Genomic DNA, 19,429 nt, shown 5'->3' with positions numbered 1-19,429 from the left:
CAGGACCCCCAGCCGGGCGCGGGTTTCATTTTCCTTGAAATATTTTACCGAATATTATTAAGTGGTTTTATTTCAAATAAAATAATAACTAAAACGAAATTGGTGTTGTATAACCGATTTATTTTATGATGATCTACCATACTACATGATAATCAATGACGTCATCTTACCAAAAAATCAAAAGACGTAGAATAAGGATTTATAAAAGCTTAGCATACTTATTGGCAAAACGTTTTCATGCAGTCGCACCGTGCCGTTTTCGGACGCCGGTGAAAACAGGGCGCCGGAGGGCATATTAGTCACGTGACATTTGGAAGTGCTCCCCCTTCGTGGGTCTTCTACATGCTAAACGTCACGTGTAAATTTCACCAACCTTGGTCAAATCGCCCAAGGCGCCCTGTTTTCACCGTCGTCCCCGTTTTCGCGTTTTAATTTTCCTCGTTCCCACTTCCTTTGTCCTTAACTTATACTGTGGTTCCAGAGTTCCTGTCCTCTCCATTTCCTTTTAAATATATTTTTTAACCCTCATCCCTATCCCCCAGTCCTAACAGTTTCAAATTGTATTGCAATAAAATTCAAACACAAATGTTTTGAATTCTTCACATAGGTACCTAACATTGACATGCCACGTCCAGAGTCGTGGACCGCTAAATACTTCAAATTTCTTCCTTCCCAATCTGACAACATCCCACGTCTCAAATGCACATTGTGTGGACAGATTTTTCAGGCTGCCCGTCAGTCTCTGTCTAACCAAAACCGTCACATACAGGTAAGATATTTATTTCTATTTCCCTATGGTTAATATGTTATTGATGCATATAATCCATTGAAATAGACATGGTGTAGGGTAAATGGCCAAATCACGAACACTGCCAAAATCCGAGCAGTCAACTTTCAACTGCAATATCTGATATTTAGTGTAAATGGAGTTGGAATATGGCCAAAATTAAATTGACAACTTTTAGGTGAAAGGTGGTGATTTGGGTTAAGGGGCAAGTCAACTACTGGGTTATTTTGCACCCATTAAATGAAACTTCTGCTCCAATTCTACCCATTGAACCTCAATATCATGATCCACCTGTCCATCACTAGGTATCCTTCCTTATTACATAGAAACTTTGAATGGCATGGCAATTTATAATTTTAAATGACAATATTTTTATGTTTCTTCTGTAGGTAGGTAGGTAGGTAGGTACACCAGACTGCTATGGACACTTTTCCAAGTTGGTGGGCAAAAAACCTAATGTATGTCTTGGTTTGAGTCGTTTGATTGAGTTGATTGATTCCTTTCATTGTCGCGTTTGAGTCGATTGAATCAATTCCCGAAAACTGCTCTGACTTGATTGATTTGATTGGTTTCCCAAATTTGTCGTGATTGAATTGATTGCTATTGACTGAGTCGTATACAACCCTGAACAGCAGATACCTATCACCATGGATTACTCCGGTAAAGTTCATTTGAACGCTGGCGACGTGAACCTACCAACATGCGACTAATCATTAGCAGTTCTCCAAAGGAAGAGCCGCGTCTAATAGAGTGGATATTCTAATCAGGCGGCCTGGAGTGGCCGACACTGTGCTGCACCGCCGGCTCCGGAGACTGATGACAGCCGGTGATTTAGTGAGTCCACCGATGGTATTCATGGAAAATCGACGGAAAGGTGAGTCGTGTGAACAGCCCGCCTAAATATAACACCATGCGAACGAAAGCCGGTGATGAATGGTTTAATTCCAGGCTTTGGCGAGGGCCTATTTGTCTTGAGGTCTTGTAGGAGATATCATGTTTTGACAGTGCCTTTTTGCACAGCCGAAGGAATGGCACACGCCATTACATAATGGTGGTTTCTATTTTAATGCTGAGGACACCTGGTTATCAGTCTGACATTGTATTGATGAATCAGGACCGGTCTCAAATTGGGGCAGTGTTCGTCCGGCGAATGTAGCAATGCGACGCCTCCTGTCTGTGGCAACAGTTGTATTGGACTGGCCATTTTTGCAACCTGTGTTTTTAAGCGCTAGCACTTGCAGAGTACTACCAAAATCCCCGGCCCATGGCGCCCATAGCACCGGCCGGAGAATTGAGCCGTGAACACAGCTAACCGACCCGCTTCACCGCCGCACTGGCTGGTGGTCATATTGTGGTCCGCTATACCCCCTGGGCTGGCTGCATTAATTCGGAGCTGGCCCACTGATTCCGTTGCCGGACCGAACCGTACTACACTGTCGTTCTCTCGCTGAATTTTACCGGCGTTGGTTGTTCTTGTGCTGATCGTCCGGCTCCGCCCGGCGGAGGCTGGCGCGCTCTGCGGCGGGTTGTCTGCGTCGCTCGCGCCCGGACCAGCGGCGCTAGTGTTCCGCCGAGCCCGCTCTGAGCCCGGGCAGGTACCGCCGCCGCCGCGCGCTGCCCGCCGCCGTCTGGTCGCCAGTCGACGCCGGTAGGCGGCAGCGTGCGCAGGTGCGGGGTGGGCGCGTGGGGACCGAGCCGGCGCACCCGGAGAGTGCCTGGACGGTGCGAGTGTGGGGTGCGTGGACCTCCAGCCAGAGCGGTGGACTGGAAGGGACAGGACGTCCGAGTGAGGGACAGTGAAGTGTGCAGCGAGACAGACGTGTCAACTCACGCTCGAGCGAGTTTGTGCACGAGAACTCGCGAGTGGCGGAGTGTACCGCGGAGTTTGCGGGCACAGGAGAGACGCCGAGAGGACTTCAGGTACTGCTGAGGATGGAGGCGTTATCAATGCCAGCGTGCAGTTATCTCTAGTGCCGTGCCAGAGCCTGCGCCATCTCACTTCGGCCTCCCCCTGATGGCCCCGTCATGAAAAGCGATCTTTTTCTGTTACAAGGATCCTTCTTGTAATGATCTTCGCTCCCGCTTGGCTATGGTCGTCGCCTGTGTCGAAAGTGTGCATAGTGTCGGAGTCCATTATTTCAGGTGTGTGGGCGCAAATTTGCGTGGAGGTCTATCACAACCTTGACTTGTCACCCTCATATGCATGAGAACGCTAATCACTAATGAGAAACAGCCTAGTCTGTTTTACGTGGTCACGGTCGTCAGCCTATGGGCGGAATGGAACCCACGACCAGCGCTCGCACTGACGTCTGCTCGCCGGCGCATCGTTAGCCTGGGAACGTCGTTAAGAACATGGTGGTCGGCAGGCCACAAGGGTTCGGTCCGATGTTAAAGGTGGGAGCTGCTTCTCGGGCAGCGCGGCAGAATGTCGCATTATATGTATGTTCAGACACTTCGGTGATCCTGGTGTTCACATTTGTGTTGGCACTGGGCACCTACATACATGCTTGTTGCGTTGGACCGAGTAGGCGCCTCCGTTTGGATGGTTTCGCGATTTGCATGTCTGAGAGAGACTGTTTACGGATTTCGGCTGGGTGTCGGACCGTGCTGAGCTCTTCTCGAAATGGAAGACCAAATCCGACTGAGAATCTACTCGTCGGTGTAAGGAGGCTGAACCTCACACCTTTCGTGCATTCCAGAGAAAATAATCTACGCTAAGTCGTGGGAATGCCGTCATCTGAAAGAACCGCGTATATGCATATAGCGTGAGCTCGACAGTTGTTTTCAAAGGCATGCTTTTTTGCTTGCGGGAGGCTTTATATTAATTTATTATTTGAAGTACTGACCCCAAATCTTCAACGCTGGATGGATGAGTTTCTCCTTACTCAATGACTACGCCGAAATTTCGAACCTAAACTGCTCTGTCGAGAGATACAACTGCCACCACCAACACTATGACCGTCATGATTTCATGTCAACATGAGCAAGCAGAGAGCGTTACAGACGTTACTGTGCAATCCCGTTTTCTTATACCGTAGGCAACTCTGCACATGTGGCACGCGTCGCACCGCCCCCATTGCCACCGCCGCCGCCGTGCCGCCTCACTGCCGCCGCCGTTCCGTTCCGTGCCGTGCCGTGCTCCCGTGCGGCGCTGGCGGGCAGGAAGGACCTCCCCGCCACTGCTGCCGGTGCAGCTGACCCGATGAGAGCCCGGTGCTCGCCGATATGGGTCAGCAGCGCCGACCCCACCCCTGTCGGACGGCCTGCCGGCTACCGGGCTGGTTACGGGAGCCACCAGATCAGCAGCCGCGCAGAGCTCACCGGCGGCTGGTCCGGAGAGCCATACCGACTCCGTGGTCGGCGGCAGAGATGATCCGCCCGACAGACTGGTTGGAAGTGTACAGCACCGCTGTGGTGGTGGATCGACACCCTCCTCTGGAATGGGTGGACCGTGGCCCAGTGGGAGGATGAGCCGCGGTGGAAGGTAGCCAGGGCCTGTATCTGCTGGTACGGGTGGCTCCATGTCCATGGCGGGCTCCAACAGCCACCACCGGGGGATCCGGTTTGTCTGGGACCGGGGGATTTGCGGTGAACACTGGGTCACACTCATGACGTAGTCTGTACGGCAGCTTAAAAAATCCTGGCGAAGACCTGACTGACCTCACACTGCTGCGGCAGAGGCGTCCGAGTCCAGTCACGCACACCTGTGAGGGGCACCCGGAACGTCAGACCCGCGAGATCGCCGTCAGACCCCTGACTCTCCTGTCGTCCGCGACATCGTGTCCGTGTCTCTGTCTGTCGGGCCCGTGACCGATGGTCGTCTCTGCGGCTATCTCTCCTTCCTCCGGGAGATCGGGGCGGCACATTCCGGCGTGATGTCCCCTGTCCGGTCCGCACGAGTCTAGCCGTCCTGGCCTGTCCTGTCCTGTCGCGTCCAGCCCCCGGGGACAGAGCGGTGGGCCATGCCCATATGGAGCCGGTGCCGGGACAGGATGCGGTCTCGGCGATGGTATCGTGTGTCTCCCAGCCACTGGACGGCTGTCATTGTCTGTCGGCTGCCGGACGCGGCCACCGCAGGCCCAGCGGGCGGCCACCGCGAGAGAGCCGGCCGCGCTCACGCAGTGACATCCTAGCATGTCTCAATGACCACTGTAACGAATGGAGCACCGATGGGCCTCCAAATGAAGCGATAGGCAGACTGGTGGCTGGTACTTGGTTGCATGCATCTTTATGACGAAACCTGAGCCGTTGCGTGTCTTCTTCAAGCAATGCCGTTTGTGATCGCGCTCGCCCATCCATGCCCGTTCTATCTGTTTCATTGTATTGCCCAAGTGAAAAGTTCTCGGCTGGTACAAAAGGGGCAAAGAGGCCGACGCTTCGTCCTTCTTGATAGTCACGCAAAAGTATTGTTTTGAATTAATGATGCACTTGTCTGGAAACCAGATTCTTGCAAATTATATATTCATCGCAGGTGTTACTCTTTCTGCTTTTTTGGTGAGATGGTTCGCACCACTGGGGTCAAACATTTCGCTGCTTTTGGGCAAACATGGACACAGTTCCTGTTCAAAATCTGATCAAGATAACACAATGGAAGCTCATTCCCAGGGTTTTGAAGCCGCCAGACCGTCGATAAGGCTCCTTTGTGACGCTCGGATGAAATCGATCACGCTGGGAGCGGATGTCGGCTCCGTTTTTACAGCCAAACAACGACGGTGTACCGCCGAAACCTATCAGGTTTCGGGTAATTTGCGCAGGCTTCCCACTACAGACGGTGAGGTCACTTCAAGTATGTCGACTTGTCATGCGCGGTAGACAAAGACAGTTCCTCGTTCTTACGCTCGATTGTGAACCTGTTCCGAGTTCAGCGGCCTGAATCCATTCATGCACTGTTTTTATACACTGTGGTTTTTTCATGTCCCGTTGCAATCAACTTCAACCAAACAATGAAACCAAGTGATGTCAAAGCAAATACTTCAGCCGGCTTAGAATAACTCTGTTCGTCCGTTTCATGTCGACTGCAAGGCTGGCTGCACCTGAAAGCTGCGTCTCAGCTGCTCACCGTCCGTGTTGGTGCGCCGCGATCCGTGCCAGACACGGGACGGGCTATCCCGTGACAGATCCGTGCGGCTCAGCACACCGGCCGTGACGGCCCGTGACGGGCGCGGTGGGCCGTGACGCCGGCTCGTGACGGTCCTGCCGGCCGCGCCGCGAATACCCCTCGGTCCGGCCGGCCGGAGCCACGGCCGCGCGTTCTCACAGGCCGGCGGACAGGTGTGTGACGTCTGTGTCCGGCCGGACCGGCGGCGGTAACGCGACTCCGAGACGGGGGGTGGGGCGCCGCCAGACGCGGCAGGTGTGCTCAGAGGTGCTCACTGGCAGGGAGGATACGCCTCATTTCACCCAGGCTGGCCGTCATGCTTGATGTGCTTGTAGCGGTCGGCGTCCCGTGTCCAATGTTGGTTTTCTAAACTGACCATACACATTCTTCGCGACTGTGTAAGTGCCTTACTTCAATGATCTCTTCCTCCCTCCGTTAGGCAGCCGTTTTATCGCGTAACCTTTGCGTTACTCAGATCGGTGGTTACTGGCGTCTGGCTGCAAGTTCGTGAGATCGCCAGACTAACCAGTGCTCAGGAGACGGATATCAGTCCTCTGAGCTGATCCCTCTGTCTGCCATTTTCCTCTTACCAGTTCCGTGAGAGTAGATAGGAACGCTCGCAGAAGCATGGGTGTATTTTATCTCCGAGAAGAAAAAGACACGTAGTAGCTGTCGTGAACCTTTTAAGAACGGTAGTGGAGCTGCTACCTACATCTTATCTGTTCGTGATGCTACAGCTCTCGCCTGATAATTACCCGCATCACTGTCAGCTTATGGCGCAGAGACGACAGCTTGGTGATTACTGACAAAAGTACTAATAGACTTTATCCGCTGGTCCAAAACACTAGAGAATAAAACATTGGGAGGTAAATGGCGCCTGTAGACAGACAATCAGCATAAATATTGTATTCCATAAAACAGTAATTTTGCTTGCTCTTTTCCCACAACAAATAACTCAAACTACGGGTGCTGAAGTACAGATACCAACTCTTCATTGATGTCAAAGATCAGATGACCCTCGGTTAGCCATGGATAATCATTCGAGTGCTGTAGTTTTTTCCGAAAGTTTTAAATCCTGTTACAATGCAGCGCTTTTGTCCGAAAGACTATTTTAATCTGACCGTCCATCTCCCTTCCATCCACCTTTTTATCGCACTCCGCCTTTAACCTCGGCCCGATAGCGTCTAACCTGGCCGCCGCTGTGTTGACCCGTGCTGACCGCCGCAGCCGCCCCGCCCGCCCCATATCCAGGTCACCGAGGTCAATCGGTCTCTGATGACCAGTGGCAGCCGGGTCGGCCCGCGCCCACTGCCCGACGTGACCCTCCACTTTGAGTCCACAAATTAACGAGCTGCGCGCACCGGCGGCCGGCCTCGGCCGGATCATAAACCAGTCTTTCCGAGGCACGCCGCGACGGCCGCTCGACGGCTCCCAACGGCGCCCCGGAGACCCGATCGGCGTCCCGGACAAGGGCAGCGGACACGTTAGTAAACACGGCGCTCGGCCGGCGCCCTGCGGCTCGGTACAGGTCGAGTTCTGATGGATAGGTGCTGGAGAGAGACGCATTGCAGCCGTCAACCTCCGTCCGGGGCGTACTGATGCGGGAACGGCTGTTTTGAACACGCCGTGTCAGAGATAGTGCTCATTAGTGTTTTACGGCGACAAGCTATCAGCCGAATCTGCTATTAAAGCGGAGTTACAGTCTCGGTTTGAATGTCGACCGTAAAATTCACTTCTGGACGTTTGTAAAGATGTTTTGATTTTCTCAGAGGCCAAATAAATTCATGACATACGGCCTATCTTCTTTTAAAAGCATCTGTAAACGGAAAGGTTAACTGCATGTTAACATAAAAACGAAGAGAGGCCTGAAATGAAATATTGAAGTTCATGGCGATCGCTGTAAGACCCACCACGCCCGTCTCCCAGGCGCCCGGGGGCGAGGCGCCGGTGTTTGTTTCCTGTCCCGCGCTGCCGTCTCCGGCCCCGCCCGTCTCCGCCGCCCGCCGCCGACCCGGCCCGGCTCGGCCCGGCTCGCGTTGCGTGGGTCTGGCTCGGTCAGCGGCCGGTCGGCCGACTGCGTGCACCCGAGCTCGGAGGCGTGGGGCGGGCTTCGTTAAACGATTCACTCGCGGTCCGCGCACGGCGCACGGTGAACCGGCGCGCGGCCATTGACCAGCTATCGGCGCGCGGAGAGACGCCCGATCTGGGCGCGGCCGCCGCCCGGCGTCCGAGTCACGGTGCTAATGGCGAACGATGAGGCGGTGCGGTGACGTCCGCCAGCGCGGCTCTAACGCGCACCGCTACCGCGCGGCGGCTCCGGCGGGCCCGCCGACCCGCTAATGGGACGCTAAACGGGCCGCCACTGACACGGTTAATGGGCGCCGCTATGCACACCGCTACTGGCCATTCTATAAAACTAGCCTGAGATCATACTATGAAATATGGATGATGTGTAAAGAAATGTTTTATAGAGTTAACATAACTGGATGCAAGGCTTTCCTTCAGTTTAGCTTATTTTTCTAGTGTCATTCTAAGGCTTTTTAATACACCCGATGATCTGCTTCATAGACAAACAAAATCCGTTGTATCGAGGTCAAGCAGTGCGACGGCCATGTCTTTCTCTTTTCATCACGACAAACGTCAATGCCGGGCGTGTTCCATGCAATACGGCGCCCCATTACGCTGACCCCGCGGGGTCTGTGTCTGTTGGCCTCCGTCGGAGGCGCCCCTCTGTGTGCGGTCAGCAGGGGTCGGCCCTATTACCGCGACCTCCGGCGGGCCACAGTCGCGGCGCCCGGTCAGCCCGCAATCCGGCACCGCAGCCCGATTTATCGACATGTTTTTACGCCGGGACCATGCCGAGCTGCCCGAGTGGCCCTCTGACCTTGCCCTGGTCACCGGATACCTACCCGGGTAGAGTCGCCGGCAGAGGGCACCCCGTGACCGGCACTGCCGTTAGTAGCAGTGGCTTTGAACGCTTTGGGCACCTCCCTGGGCAGCGCTGAGGTATGTACAGTCTGTCAAAAGTACCGCGCAAAGTGACGGTGGATCCATCAAGCCTGACCGAGGAAGGGCCTGCTATAATTTGAAAGTCACCGAACCAATGGAGCTGGGGAATGGACGAGGATGTCCATTGCTTCGGTGACTCAAATTTGGCAGTCCTTCATCGGTCAGGCTTGATGGATCCACCGTCACTTTGCGCGGTACTTTTAAGACAGACTGTACAGCTCGCCGAGGATATGTATCTGCTGTTGTCTCTTTATCGAGCCCAGTTAATGACTCCCCCTGCTGTGCGGCTCTTGTTCAGCCTGTTGTACCGCGCAGACACAGCCTGGTAGATGACCCTGCGGCTGCTACCCCAGCCGTGCCGCTGCTGAGCACCTGCAGCTGTGCCTCAAAGTTCCAACTAACGTCCAGCGTGCATGACATCTCAATAATCCGGGTACCCTGGAGCGGACCGATTCCCGTCACGTTGGCAGCGACTTTGGCACTATAGACGCCGTCGTTCACCTGTATGCAGCTCTGTCCGCGGCTGCTGTAGGCTGTATCCGCTGCATGCAGCTGTCCGCGGCCGCTGTATGCTGTATCCGCTGTATGCAGCTCTGTCCGCGGCCGCTGTATGCTGTATCCGCTGTATGCGGCTCTGTCCGCGGCCGCTGTATGCTGTATCCGCTGTATGCAGCTCTGTCCGCGGCCGCTGTATGCTGTATCCGCTGTATGCGGCTCTGTCCGCGGCCGCTGTATGCTGTATCCGCTGTATGCGGCTCTGTCCGCGAACGCTGTATGCTGTATCTGCTGTAGGCGGCTCTGTCGGCGGCGGTTAGGTCCGCATGCCTGCCTGTCACCGGGTGGCCAGCAGCCCGGGGCCCCTGGCGTCCGCGGTGACCCCTCTGGCGACGAGCCAACGCCGTTGGTCACTGTGAGCCAGCCGATTGTTGCTGACTTGCGCTCGGACAAGGCTCCCCACTGTGGTGAATGAGGACGTGCAGGTTCGGCCGCCGTCAACTGCGCAGCTTGGTACAGGTGCGGCGGTGTGCCTTGCCTCTGAGCAGCTGGTGACAGAATTACAGAACACCTGAGGCCTTCGCAGAATGCTGAAGCTCTCGATAATAGTGAGGCGCGGCTCGATGCTGTGACGATTGACGTATCTGGTCACTGCATAAAACATGAGCGCCGAAGCCGAGTTGGTGAATTCGGCAATGATAATTTTATAGCGCCTGGTATGTCGGACCATCTGTTCCGCACCAGGCCCGCTGCCTGCCGTGGAAAGTGGTTCAGATGCCGGCTCGATGGTAACCCAGTCCCCTCGTGGATAAATCCTGGTTCTCACGTAATTCGTCATGAATTCTATGATCTCGAAGGAAATCTCACATCGGTCCAGCTGTCTGTACAGCTGTAATGAGTTTGTTCGAGGCCCCGAAATTTCCGCCGGTGCTGTATGTAGTAGTGGCTGGCACGATTTCTCGAGAAATCTCCTAATCTCATCCGGCGGCCGGTATCTGAAATGAGACCGGCGGTGCCGCCGGCCTGTGCTTTCCGTGCGCCGCCGGTTTTCCTGTCCGCGCGTTTGAGCGGTGCCGTGGCGGCCTCCCCTTCCTCCCTGTCCTCCCTATCCCTGTCCTCCCCGTCCTCCCCTTCCTCTCGTCCTCTCCGCCAACGGTCAGCCGCACCTCGGCCTGCGAGGGAGGAAGTCACGCGTTCGAACGGACCAATATTGACCGAACTGAGACGGAGAACTGCACACAAACCGAGCGCAGAAATGGCGGACAAGCTCCTCCGGGACGCGGCGGTCAAACACGCGCAACTGTTCTTTGGAACGTGTTTTGAAAACGCCGGGTAGGTCTGGTTTCAGTTCCAGAGCCCGACATTTTACAAAGGATACATTGCGCGAGTTCGGTAACTGATGATCAAGCTAGCCACGCCTTACTCGTAACGCAATGGACTGCCTGCCACCTTTCGCAATTTGCAGCAGGTGCTTCAATACTATCAATTGATCATTTATTAGAGTGTGTAACAGGAAATCTGCTGTGGTCACAAAGATTGGAGCGCGCTTCCTTACATTTTCTTGTCAAGCTGTTCTTTCCCTGCAATTCACTTCCCCCCGCATCGAAGCTGTAATTCGCACCAATACTCATTACTCACTCATCGGTAGCATTTACAGCGCATGTGCACTCCATGCGTGCTCATATGCCAAAGCTACTTTAGCCTTTAGTTAAACACAAGTTTTAAAATGAGGCGCTTAATTGCTAAAACTTGTTTAGATAGGCCAGGATTTTTTTTTGTCCGACGGCACGATGTTCCTAAAGGCTCAATGGCCCTACTTTTTTTAGAGACAAAGCTAGCCGCATGACTGACTTTGTAGCTCTGGCAAATTTCTTGCCGTATGGAATTCGGTGGCCCGCCGACCTGGTTGTCGCTCCTTTGTTCGCCGGCCGGTCGGTCGGCCGTTGGGCCGCTCGGCTGGCGCGGTGAAGTTTATGAACGCGTTTCTCACGGATGTCACCGTGGGGCCGAGCCCTAATTGCTGCCATCCGTCCGCTGGGGTAATACGGTCGTGACCTTCGGGGCCCGTGAGGGCGCGCCAGCCCAACTGGATGACTCAATATTCGCCATTGGTGGGTTTTCCTCGAATACAGGTGGCGATGAGTGGGCTGTTGGATGATATCCATAAACAACTGGATCTGCTAACAATCAAACGGCTTGTTTTGTATCTTCAAATAAACGGGTGTTTGTCCGCTTGAGACGGCACTATTTTGTCGCAAACAAAACTAGCGCATCCATTCAGTGAGGTGCTGTTTTTTACCTACTTGGACTCATTCTCAAGAGTCCTCACAAGCTTCACAAACTTGTGGACGAGCTTTCTTCTCACCAGTTTTTATCGGCCGATTTCTATCGTCTCATCGGCTTATCACGAGCCAATGCACCTATTATGAAGAGTGGGTCACGGGGAGGCGGCTGTCGTGGCGCACCTCACGGCGTTCGGTGACGCAGGCTCTGGCACGGCTCTAATGTCCGATTATGTTCTGTATAGGGTAACGTGGTGACAGTGGAAGTGGAACACCATGACCGGTGGGGGAGGAGAGAGACTGTGGGCCGGCAAGAGCCGGTCCGAGAAGCGCCCTTCGTCGCGCACTGAGGGAACACTCGGCCTGTCGACGGGACAAAAGTCCCCCTCAGAGAGTGGCTCGGGGAAGGGACGCGAGGCGGCGGGCCGAGATGGACGTGTGCGGCGCGCGGTGAATCTCTTCACCTCCGGTCAGCGAGGCGCAGAGAGTTCGCCAGCCGTCGAGCCGCGCCCGCCGCTGCAGAGCCGCATCTCGGGGATGCTGCGGCGGCACCTGCTGCCCCGCCAGCCGTCCTTCAGTGGTCGGGAGGACGCGGCGAGGGGCCGTCCGCCGCCGCTACTCCGCAGCGCCTCAGAGCTGACCGGGCCGCCCGTGCGCCGGCCGCCGCAGCGCAGCGACTCGCTCTCCAGACACGATATCACGCGCAAGTCGATCCGGCGCAGCAAGTCGTCGGTGGGGGACAGCCAGAGACTGCGACCGACCCCGCCGCCCCGGCCGCCTCTTCTGGGGTCGGCCTTATCTCCAGCAGCGTCTAACAAGTCAGCTTCGTCGGCAGCATCCTCGCCGACATCTACGACCTCACCGACGCCGCCCCGGCCGCCCCCGCGACGCTCCTCGGCGCAGCAGAGCCGGACCGCGGTGACCGCTCAGCCGGAGGCATCCAAAGGTCGGGCGGCCACCCCGGCGGCCTCCCGGCGAGTACCGGCGGCGCGCAGCTCCGGCGCCGCTCAGACCGCGGTGAACGGCTCCGTGGTCGGGGGCTCGCCGGCTCTGCGCGGCGCCAGCTCGGTCAGCGGCAGGCGGGTGACGGCCAGTGTATCGACCTCGACGGGACCGACACCCACCGCGCGCACCCGCGCCATGACGGCCCCCACCGGCCAGCCGGCGGCGCCTGCGGACGCACGCCGGGCGTCCCCACCAGTCGTCGTCAGCACGCCGTCAACCGATGACCTTCACACGCAATCTCCGCCGTCAGTGGCGTCAGCTGATGGCGCGATTGTGACCCGCGTCAGCACGACACCGGACGAAACGCTCGTTGCACGCATCACCGTTCGAGCGCCGGACGAGACGCCCCCCTTGACCACGCCAACGGCGACCTCTTGCAGCGTGACGACGCCGGTAGCGGCGGCAGCACGGCCCTCTGCGTCAGGCAGGGAGGCGAGCAACACCGCAGATACAGCCGGCACCCGAGTATCGCGCACCCGGGTCACCGTCACCACTCCGGTGGACGGTGACGGCGGGGCAGCCCCGTCTCCGCCGCCCCTGCAGCCGCGTATGACCGGCGTACCCACCGTGCTGGTCTGCGTGACGCGTGACGAGCGTCACGACCAGCACGACACGGCCTCGGAGACGAGTGACGCGTCCTCCGAGATCCGCAGCCCGTCGTCACAGCCGACGGAGGAGCGGCGTGCGTCGGCGGCCGGCCCGCGAGCGCGACAGCGCGTCCGGCCGCCGGTGCCGCGTCGGGCGTCGCACCCCGTCACCGACGCCGACGGTGAAAGTGTGCCCGCTCGGTGGGGCGGCGCGGGGGCGTCGTCGCCGCCGTGGACGGTCGACGAGTCGGCGCCGGCGGCGCAGTGCTCTGCGCAGGGTGCCATGGAGCGGTCGGCGGCGCGGCGGCTGGGTGTGATCGCCTACCGCGGCCCGGCGGCGGGCCGGGTCAGCGCCAGCAGCTCCGGCGTCAGCACTGGCACCGAGGGCTCGGCTGACGACGCCAGCGCCGGCGCTGACGAGCTGCGCGAGCCCGGCGAGCCGCTCAGTGAGGAGGACGAGCCGGTGGTCCGGCTGCGCCGCTCGCCGGCCGGCTCAGACCTGGAGGACCTCGACCTGGCCCTGTTCGAGACGGACGGGGCGGCAGAGCGGGCGGCCGAGGCCGGGGGCGGCTCCGGCCCGCCGGCGGAGAGGGACGCGGAGAAGCTCAGTGTGCTGAAGCGACTGGTGAGGAAGTCCAAGTCGCTGCACGCCAAGGTGCGGCCGTCGGGCGGTCAGACGGCGGCGGGCGAACACAACAAGTACGGTGTCACGGTGGAACAGGAGCCGGACGCCGCCCACGGACAGCAGACAGACTCAGGTAAGTTCACCGGGGTGCGCAGTGTCGGCGATAGTACTAGGGTTGACTATTAAGTAATGGAAGTGCCTTAAGCAATTAAAAGTTTTTGCACGTGCACACATTATTTTGGTGCCATCACGTGCGCCGATGTTTTTTCTATCCAATGGTGAAGACCAGGTGTCTTAAGCTACATTTTGCTCTGAGCTATCGACGTTTTCCCAAGAGACCACCCAAACCTGCGGCGCACGACAAAAAAAGGAGCCTGGCAATGGCCAAAATCGCGCGCCAGCGCGAGGTCATTAAATCTCAGTTTGTGGTAGGGAAAATGCCTGCTGAGATCAGAAAATTACTTTTAAAAGTGTATGGAGCGACGGCATCAGGTGCGCCGGGCAACAGGTGCGACGGGCGGTGTGCCGCGTGCTCGCGCAGATCACGGAAGATGGCCTCCTGGCGGCGTTCCAGGACTGGGTCAAGAGGCTGGAACGGTGTGTGATGCTAGGAGGCGATGATGTGGAGTAGTGGTGCTGTTATTTATTGTGTTATATGTATTGTTTTTATGAAAATATAGCAACTTACATTATTTTATTCGTGTAGCCATAACACTTGGCCACTGAGCCCTGGTGATCTCGCCCTGGCGCACGATTTTGGCCATTGCCAGGCTCCTTTTTTGTCGTGCGCCGCAGGTTTGAGTGGCCTCTTGGAAAAACGTCGATAGCTCAGAGTAAAATGTAGCTAAAGACATCTGGTCTTTACTATTGGATAGAAAAAAGATCGGCGCACGTAATGACACCAAAAAAATGTGTGCACGTGCAAAAACTTTTAATTGCTAGAGGCACTTCCATTACTTAATAGTCAACCCTAGTATAAAGGATGTCCGGCTTGCTGGAGCGGATTTATAAAGCCTCGTCTGCAAATGTTTTATTTTGGCTATCATTTACACCATCAGCTGATATCAGCGCATCGCAAAGTCATGTTTTATGATCGCATCAACATCAAGTGCGGTGCTTTGAGCCGTGCAACGTTGCTTGCGTAAGTTAGTTGTAAGAAGCTACAATAATGCCATGACAACACATGTAACATAATAGGACAAGTGTATTTGTCGTATAGATAAAATCTCGCAATGTGACTACAATCACTGGCACTGATTGCTGCGACGATCTAAAAGACTGACATGTACGAAAGCTTAGTCGCTCGCAGTTAGTAAACTACAAGCAAACGATTGCTTAATGCTTCCTCGTAGCATAATAAACGGTTGTTTGTTATTGTTGTAAGTAAATTACTATTTCGTTTTTTTTTGCCTGTTGTTGCAAGTTTCTTTTAAACTATCCGCGGCTCAGTGAAAGGAGACGGATGTTCTGTAAGCGCTAAATTACTCCAGCATGTCGACGATTCGACGCATTCCCGTCTTTACACACCCAGCTGAGCGCATTGCAGAGCAGCCTCACACTTTCATCTTGAGCAAGAAACATTTATCTCGGCAACACCTCGTTGCCGATGCAAAATATCGGTGGGCTGGGCCGCCGTCTCATGAGAAACAACGCCTGTCTGTCACAACGGGCCGCAATGAAATGTGAAAGTAGCCGACACCTTGCGGATAGCCGCTGCCCCACGGCGTCATTAGGGGTCACCAGCGCGTATCGGCGGCGGCCGCCGTTTTTCCCGGCTCTCCACCGCGACTCCCAAAGTGCGCAATTGTCCTATTCAGTCAGTGTTGCGTTACAACAGGATGCCATTCGGTTTTGATCGGCGCGGGCGAGGCGTCGCGACCCGTGCCGTGCCGTCCATTGTTGTTTCAGGGACTGACCGGTCCTGTGGTGGGGAGGGCGGTGTTACGGAATCCGTCAGGCTGGGGGCCGTGAAACAATGTAACGTGTTTTGAGATCGTGCGGTTATTGGTTCCCGACTCAAATTGTTAGGCTGGGAGATACAGGTGAATGGTATGGAGTTGTTATATGTAGTGGGCTCTTACAAGAACATCCAAAATGGGAGAAGCTTGTACATGTGTGAGCAATTATTCACTCAAATAATTGCTACACTACGTTTCGTTTTAAACAATCGCTCACAGACAAGCTGTTCGTCCGTGCTGGTCGTCACAAGCGGACAAGCCGAGGCGCAAATCACCTTCCTCATTCATGCATTATGATGTGCTCGGCCTCACGAGGCTAGAAAAGACCTGTTTCTGCTAGGTCATCTGTCCTAGGTTCGTGCATTTGGGCTAGCTGGCAGTGTTCAAATTTAAAACAATCGCCTTGCCTGAGCGTAGGGTTTCTTGCACTGAGATTGTACACCCAGAACATCGAAGATCAATGGACATGAAGCTTTGGCTGCTAAGATACTGCATTATCATCACATTGATATGAACAGATCGCATTACCCATGTACATATATCGTGCTTTCGTGATGGAATGCCTATTGTAGCAGATAGTCATTTTATACCGATTTTCATAGTACTGCTCTAACACCGACATCAAACATTCGACACTCTGTTATTTCATGTCTTCAAGCTCATCACCAATTAGGTGGGTGTTCCCACGTCCCTGTTTGCATACTTCGTTAGGCGATAATGATGCTATCTGCGGTAGGTGGCTGGGAGTCGACTGGAGTGATCAGGGCGCCGGTCCTGCGCGCCATGACCTTCGAACGGTGACCTTGACTCCGAGTGTCATCGATCCCACGCGGCTCTCAGCCGGCCCGAGTCAATATTCCGAGCGCATCTACATTTCTGGTTTCTGAAATATTCGCCGGAAGGAGCCCCATGTGCGGTCAGGAAGGATTCAAAATAACGACGATCGATAGGATAGTTAGTTAGATAGTTAGTTAGTTAGCTTGTCGAGCTAGTTAGTTATGCCGTTTCATGTCGTAAATGCTTGATAATAAAAGACCAACCGGATATGCAAACTGGTTACTTTGTATAAGAAGGTCCCGGCGCTGAATGGTTCCGGATTGCAACTTTTGAGGCCGTAGTAGAATACTGTAACCGGTCTTCAACCGGACCTTCTAGGCTAGCTATCAAAACGGAAAACTTTGTAGATGCCTACATAACCTGCTACACGAGAAACCATTGTTAAGAATATGGTTTTCTTATTTTGTTTAAAAATGAAACAAATCTCAGCAGCGCCCGCACTTGTACCTAAGGGCCAGGTGCTATAAATGTTCGTAGTTATATGTAGGCTCCAGAAGGAGGGAATGTAGGCAGGGGGAGAGCTGGGAGGGATGGATGGCGACTGGTGATTCCTCTTCAGGAGAGGGGAGTGGCTGGTGGCCGGTGCTGTGACTGTTCGTGATCACCGGCCATCGCCCAGCTGGGGTGCCGAGCCGCAGTGAGGCTGACCGTAACGGCTAGGGGAAGTTGGGGCAATGCCGGAGTTGGGGCAAAACCGAAATTCGAGATATTTCGAAAACTGTACGACATGGGTGCCACCTGTCAGTGATGCTCTGAAGCTTAAGTGACTACCAATTATCGCATGTTTGTTACGAGTCGTCATTCGGAATACTTCGGCTGTGAGGGCGCCAAGAGCGTTTTCAAGGTACGTTTTCCTTGTACTACATGCGCCTTTCAAGCAGCATTCCTTACTCATTATGCTACCGTTTGTCTGGCCAATTCGGTCAAGTAATCTTCAGCATGTCTTTGCATAAGTGTGCTGCCTATTTGAAATTCATACAGCACGTTGAAAAGTTATGGGCCTGCAAATGAAAGTATGGCTGGCTGGGGTAATGCCGAAAACGCGCAATTACGCACGTTAAAGCACGCTACGTGGACTTAACTGCTGTAGAATAGCAACGCATATTTTTAGTCACACAAATTACACTTTCAACCGACACATCGGCCTGTTTCCTATAAAGAATGATTTACCTGGCCTTTTCTTATTATATCACACAATTATAACTTCCAGTGTGCACCAAGCGTCCTCAAACTAATAAAAAAGTGTCAGCTTTGATGAATTATGGATAAAGTTTGAGATAAAATGGCAAAACATCAATTTCAGCATTCCCCGTAGATCATTTCTCCCATTTTCGGCTTTCCCGCAGTCCGGGGCAACGCCGAAAAAGTCACTTCTTTGATATTTTTAGTTTGTGCGCTTAACGGTATGCGAATTCATCAAATGCGCCTGGTATGTTTGAAAGGCAAAAGACTGGCCTCTCGAATGACGCCAACAAGAATAGCTTATGTTGTCTACCTTGCGTGCTACGGGCGTCAGAAAAAAAGTATTCGGCGTTCCCCCAACTTCCCCTACTGTCGGTGTTTGTGACTGACTCCCGACCGTGACCACTGTGACAGAACTACAGCCCTGACCACTGACCCGACCGCGGCTCTACTGCGACAGAAACCCAGCCGTGACCGCGGCGCCCGGAGAAACTGGAACGTGGGCCTCCGGCGGTGGGAGGGCGTCTCCGCTGGAGCGGGCCTTTTGTAACTATTTTGTTTGATAGCCGCATTGCTTTGTTTGATCTTATGGCTCATGGCTTTTGGTACTATTTAGACATACCCAAAAGAAGCATTAATTGATTTTTTTTCACCGAATGTGTTTCATGCATGGTCTTGATGGGTATGCTAGACAAGGGTTCTCCTGGTAATCCGTCATTCAGCGATGGCATTAGTCATTGTCCTGAGGCTACAACGATGCAAAAGCCACCTAATTCGTACCTTAGATGGTGGACATGCCTCAAACTTAACTCAGTTCAAAAGCCTCTTACATATGTAATAAACGTAATGTAAAGCTCAGATTAGGAGAACGCCCGAATTAGTGAGACACGATTCTGAGATTGTACAGGGGACACAGGGAGATTTTTCATCGAGTTATCTTAGTCTTATCCAGCTTCCTATGGAAGGATTAAATTCGGTCGCTCGGATATCTCTCCTGGCACGCCAGCCGTCACTTTCCAAGTGCAGATGCTTGTCGTAGTCCACCATTATCGAAGCACGAAGTACGGTGAGCTGCTCGCCTCTTGTCCGTCGGGAAACTCCGACAAGAAATACCACCGGCCGTTTTTGTGACGACCAGCCCGGTTATCTTCCTGACACCTTAACCGACCCATCTGGGCACCACTCAGGCACAGCGCCCCGTTTTTAGCGAGGCCTGTCCCGTGCCCGAGCCCCTCGTTTGACTCTCAACGTGCGCTCCGTGCCCGTCGTACCTCCGTGTCTGCCCGAGTCTGGCCGGTCCACGCGCGATCTTTTTACGACCGGCGCTCCGTCACGTCGGTCAGGAGACGTTTATCTGGCGAGACTGAACGGCGGCCCGACCCTCGGCTGCCGAAACGAGAGTCGCCTTTTGTCCAATATGCCACAGGATGAGGCATGCGCCAACCCAAAGCCATTTGTATGTGTTCGGTAATGACTGACCTGAATTATTGTTGGCGATGCGTGGGCGGGCAATGCTTTAATAAGGTAATTTCTCAATCATTTGTGATCGGTATGGATATTGACC

General features: G+C 54.6%; 1 protein-coding gene across 2 annotated transcripts in view; it reads left to right on the top strand.

Moving 5' to 3' along the window:
- The first annotated feature begins 12,095 nt into the window (after window positions 1-12,095).
- LOC122377525 (ras GTPase-activating protein raskol-like) overlaps window positions 12,096-19,429 on the top strand; it is a 115,530-nt gene continuing 108,196 nt past the window's right edge. Inside the window, exon 1 of one of the 2 annotated variants that reach the window (XM_043357619.1) lies at window positions 12,096-14,021. In XM_043357619.1, the coding sequence (XP_043213554.1) occupies window positions 12,209-14,021 (1,813 nt within the window). In that variant the 5' untranslated portion in view covers window positions 12,096-12,208. The remainder of the gene's footprint in view (window positions 14,022-19,429) is intronic. The other variant, XM_043357620.1, reaches the window with a different exon arrangement.

The sequence above is a fragment of the Amphibalanus amphitrite genome, unplaced genomic scaffold, assembly GCF_019059575.1.
Source record: "Amphibalanus amphitrite isolate SeventyFive unplaced genomic scaffold, NRLGWU_Aamphi_draft 000046F_arrow, whole genome shotgun sequence".
NCBI lineage: Eukaryota > Metazoa > Arthropoda > Thecostraca > Balanomorpha > Balanidae > Amphibalanus > Amphibalanus amphitrite.
Note: the sequence above shows the minus strand (reverse complement) of the source record. Positions and strands in the feature narration are given on the sequence as shown.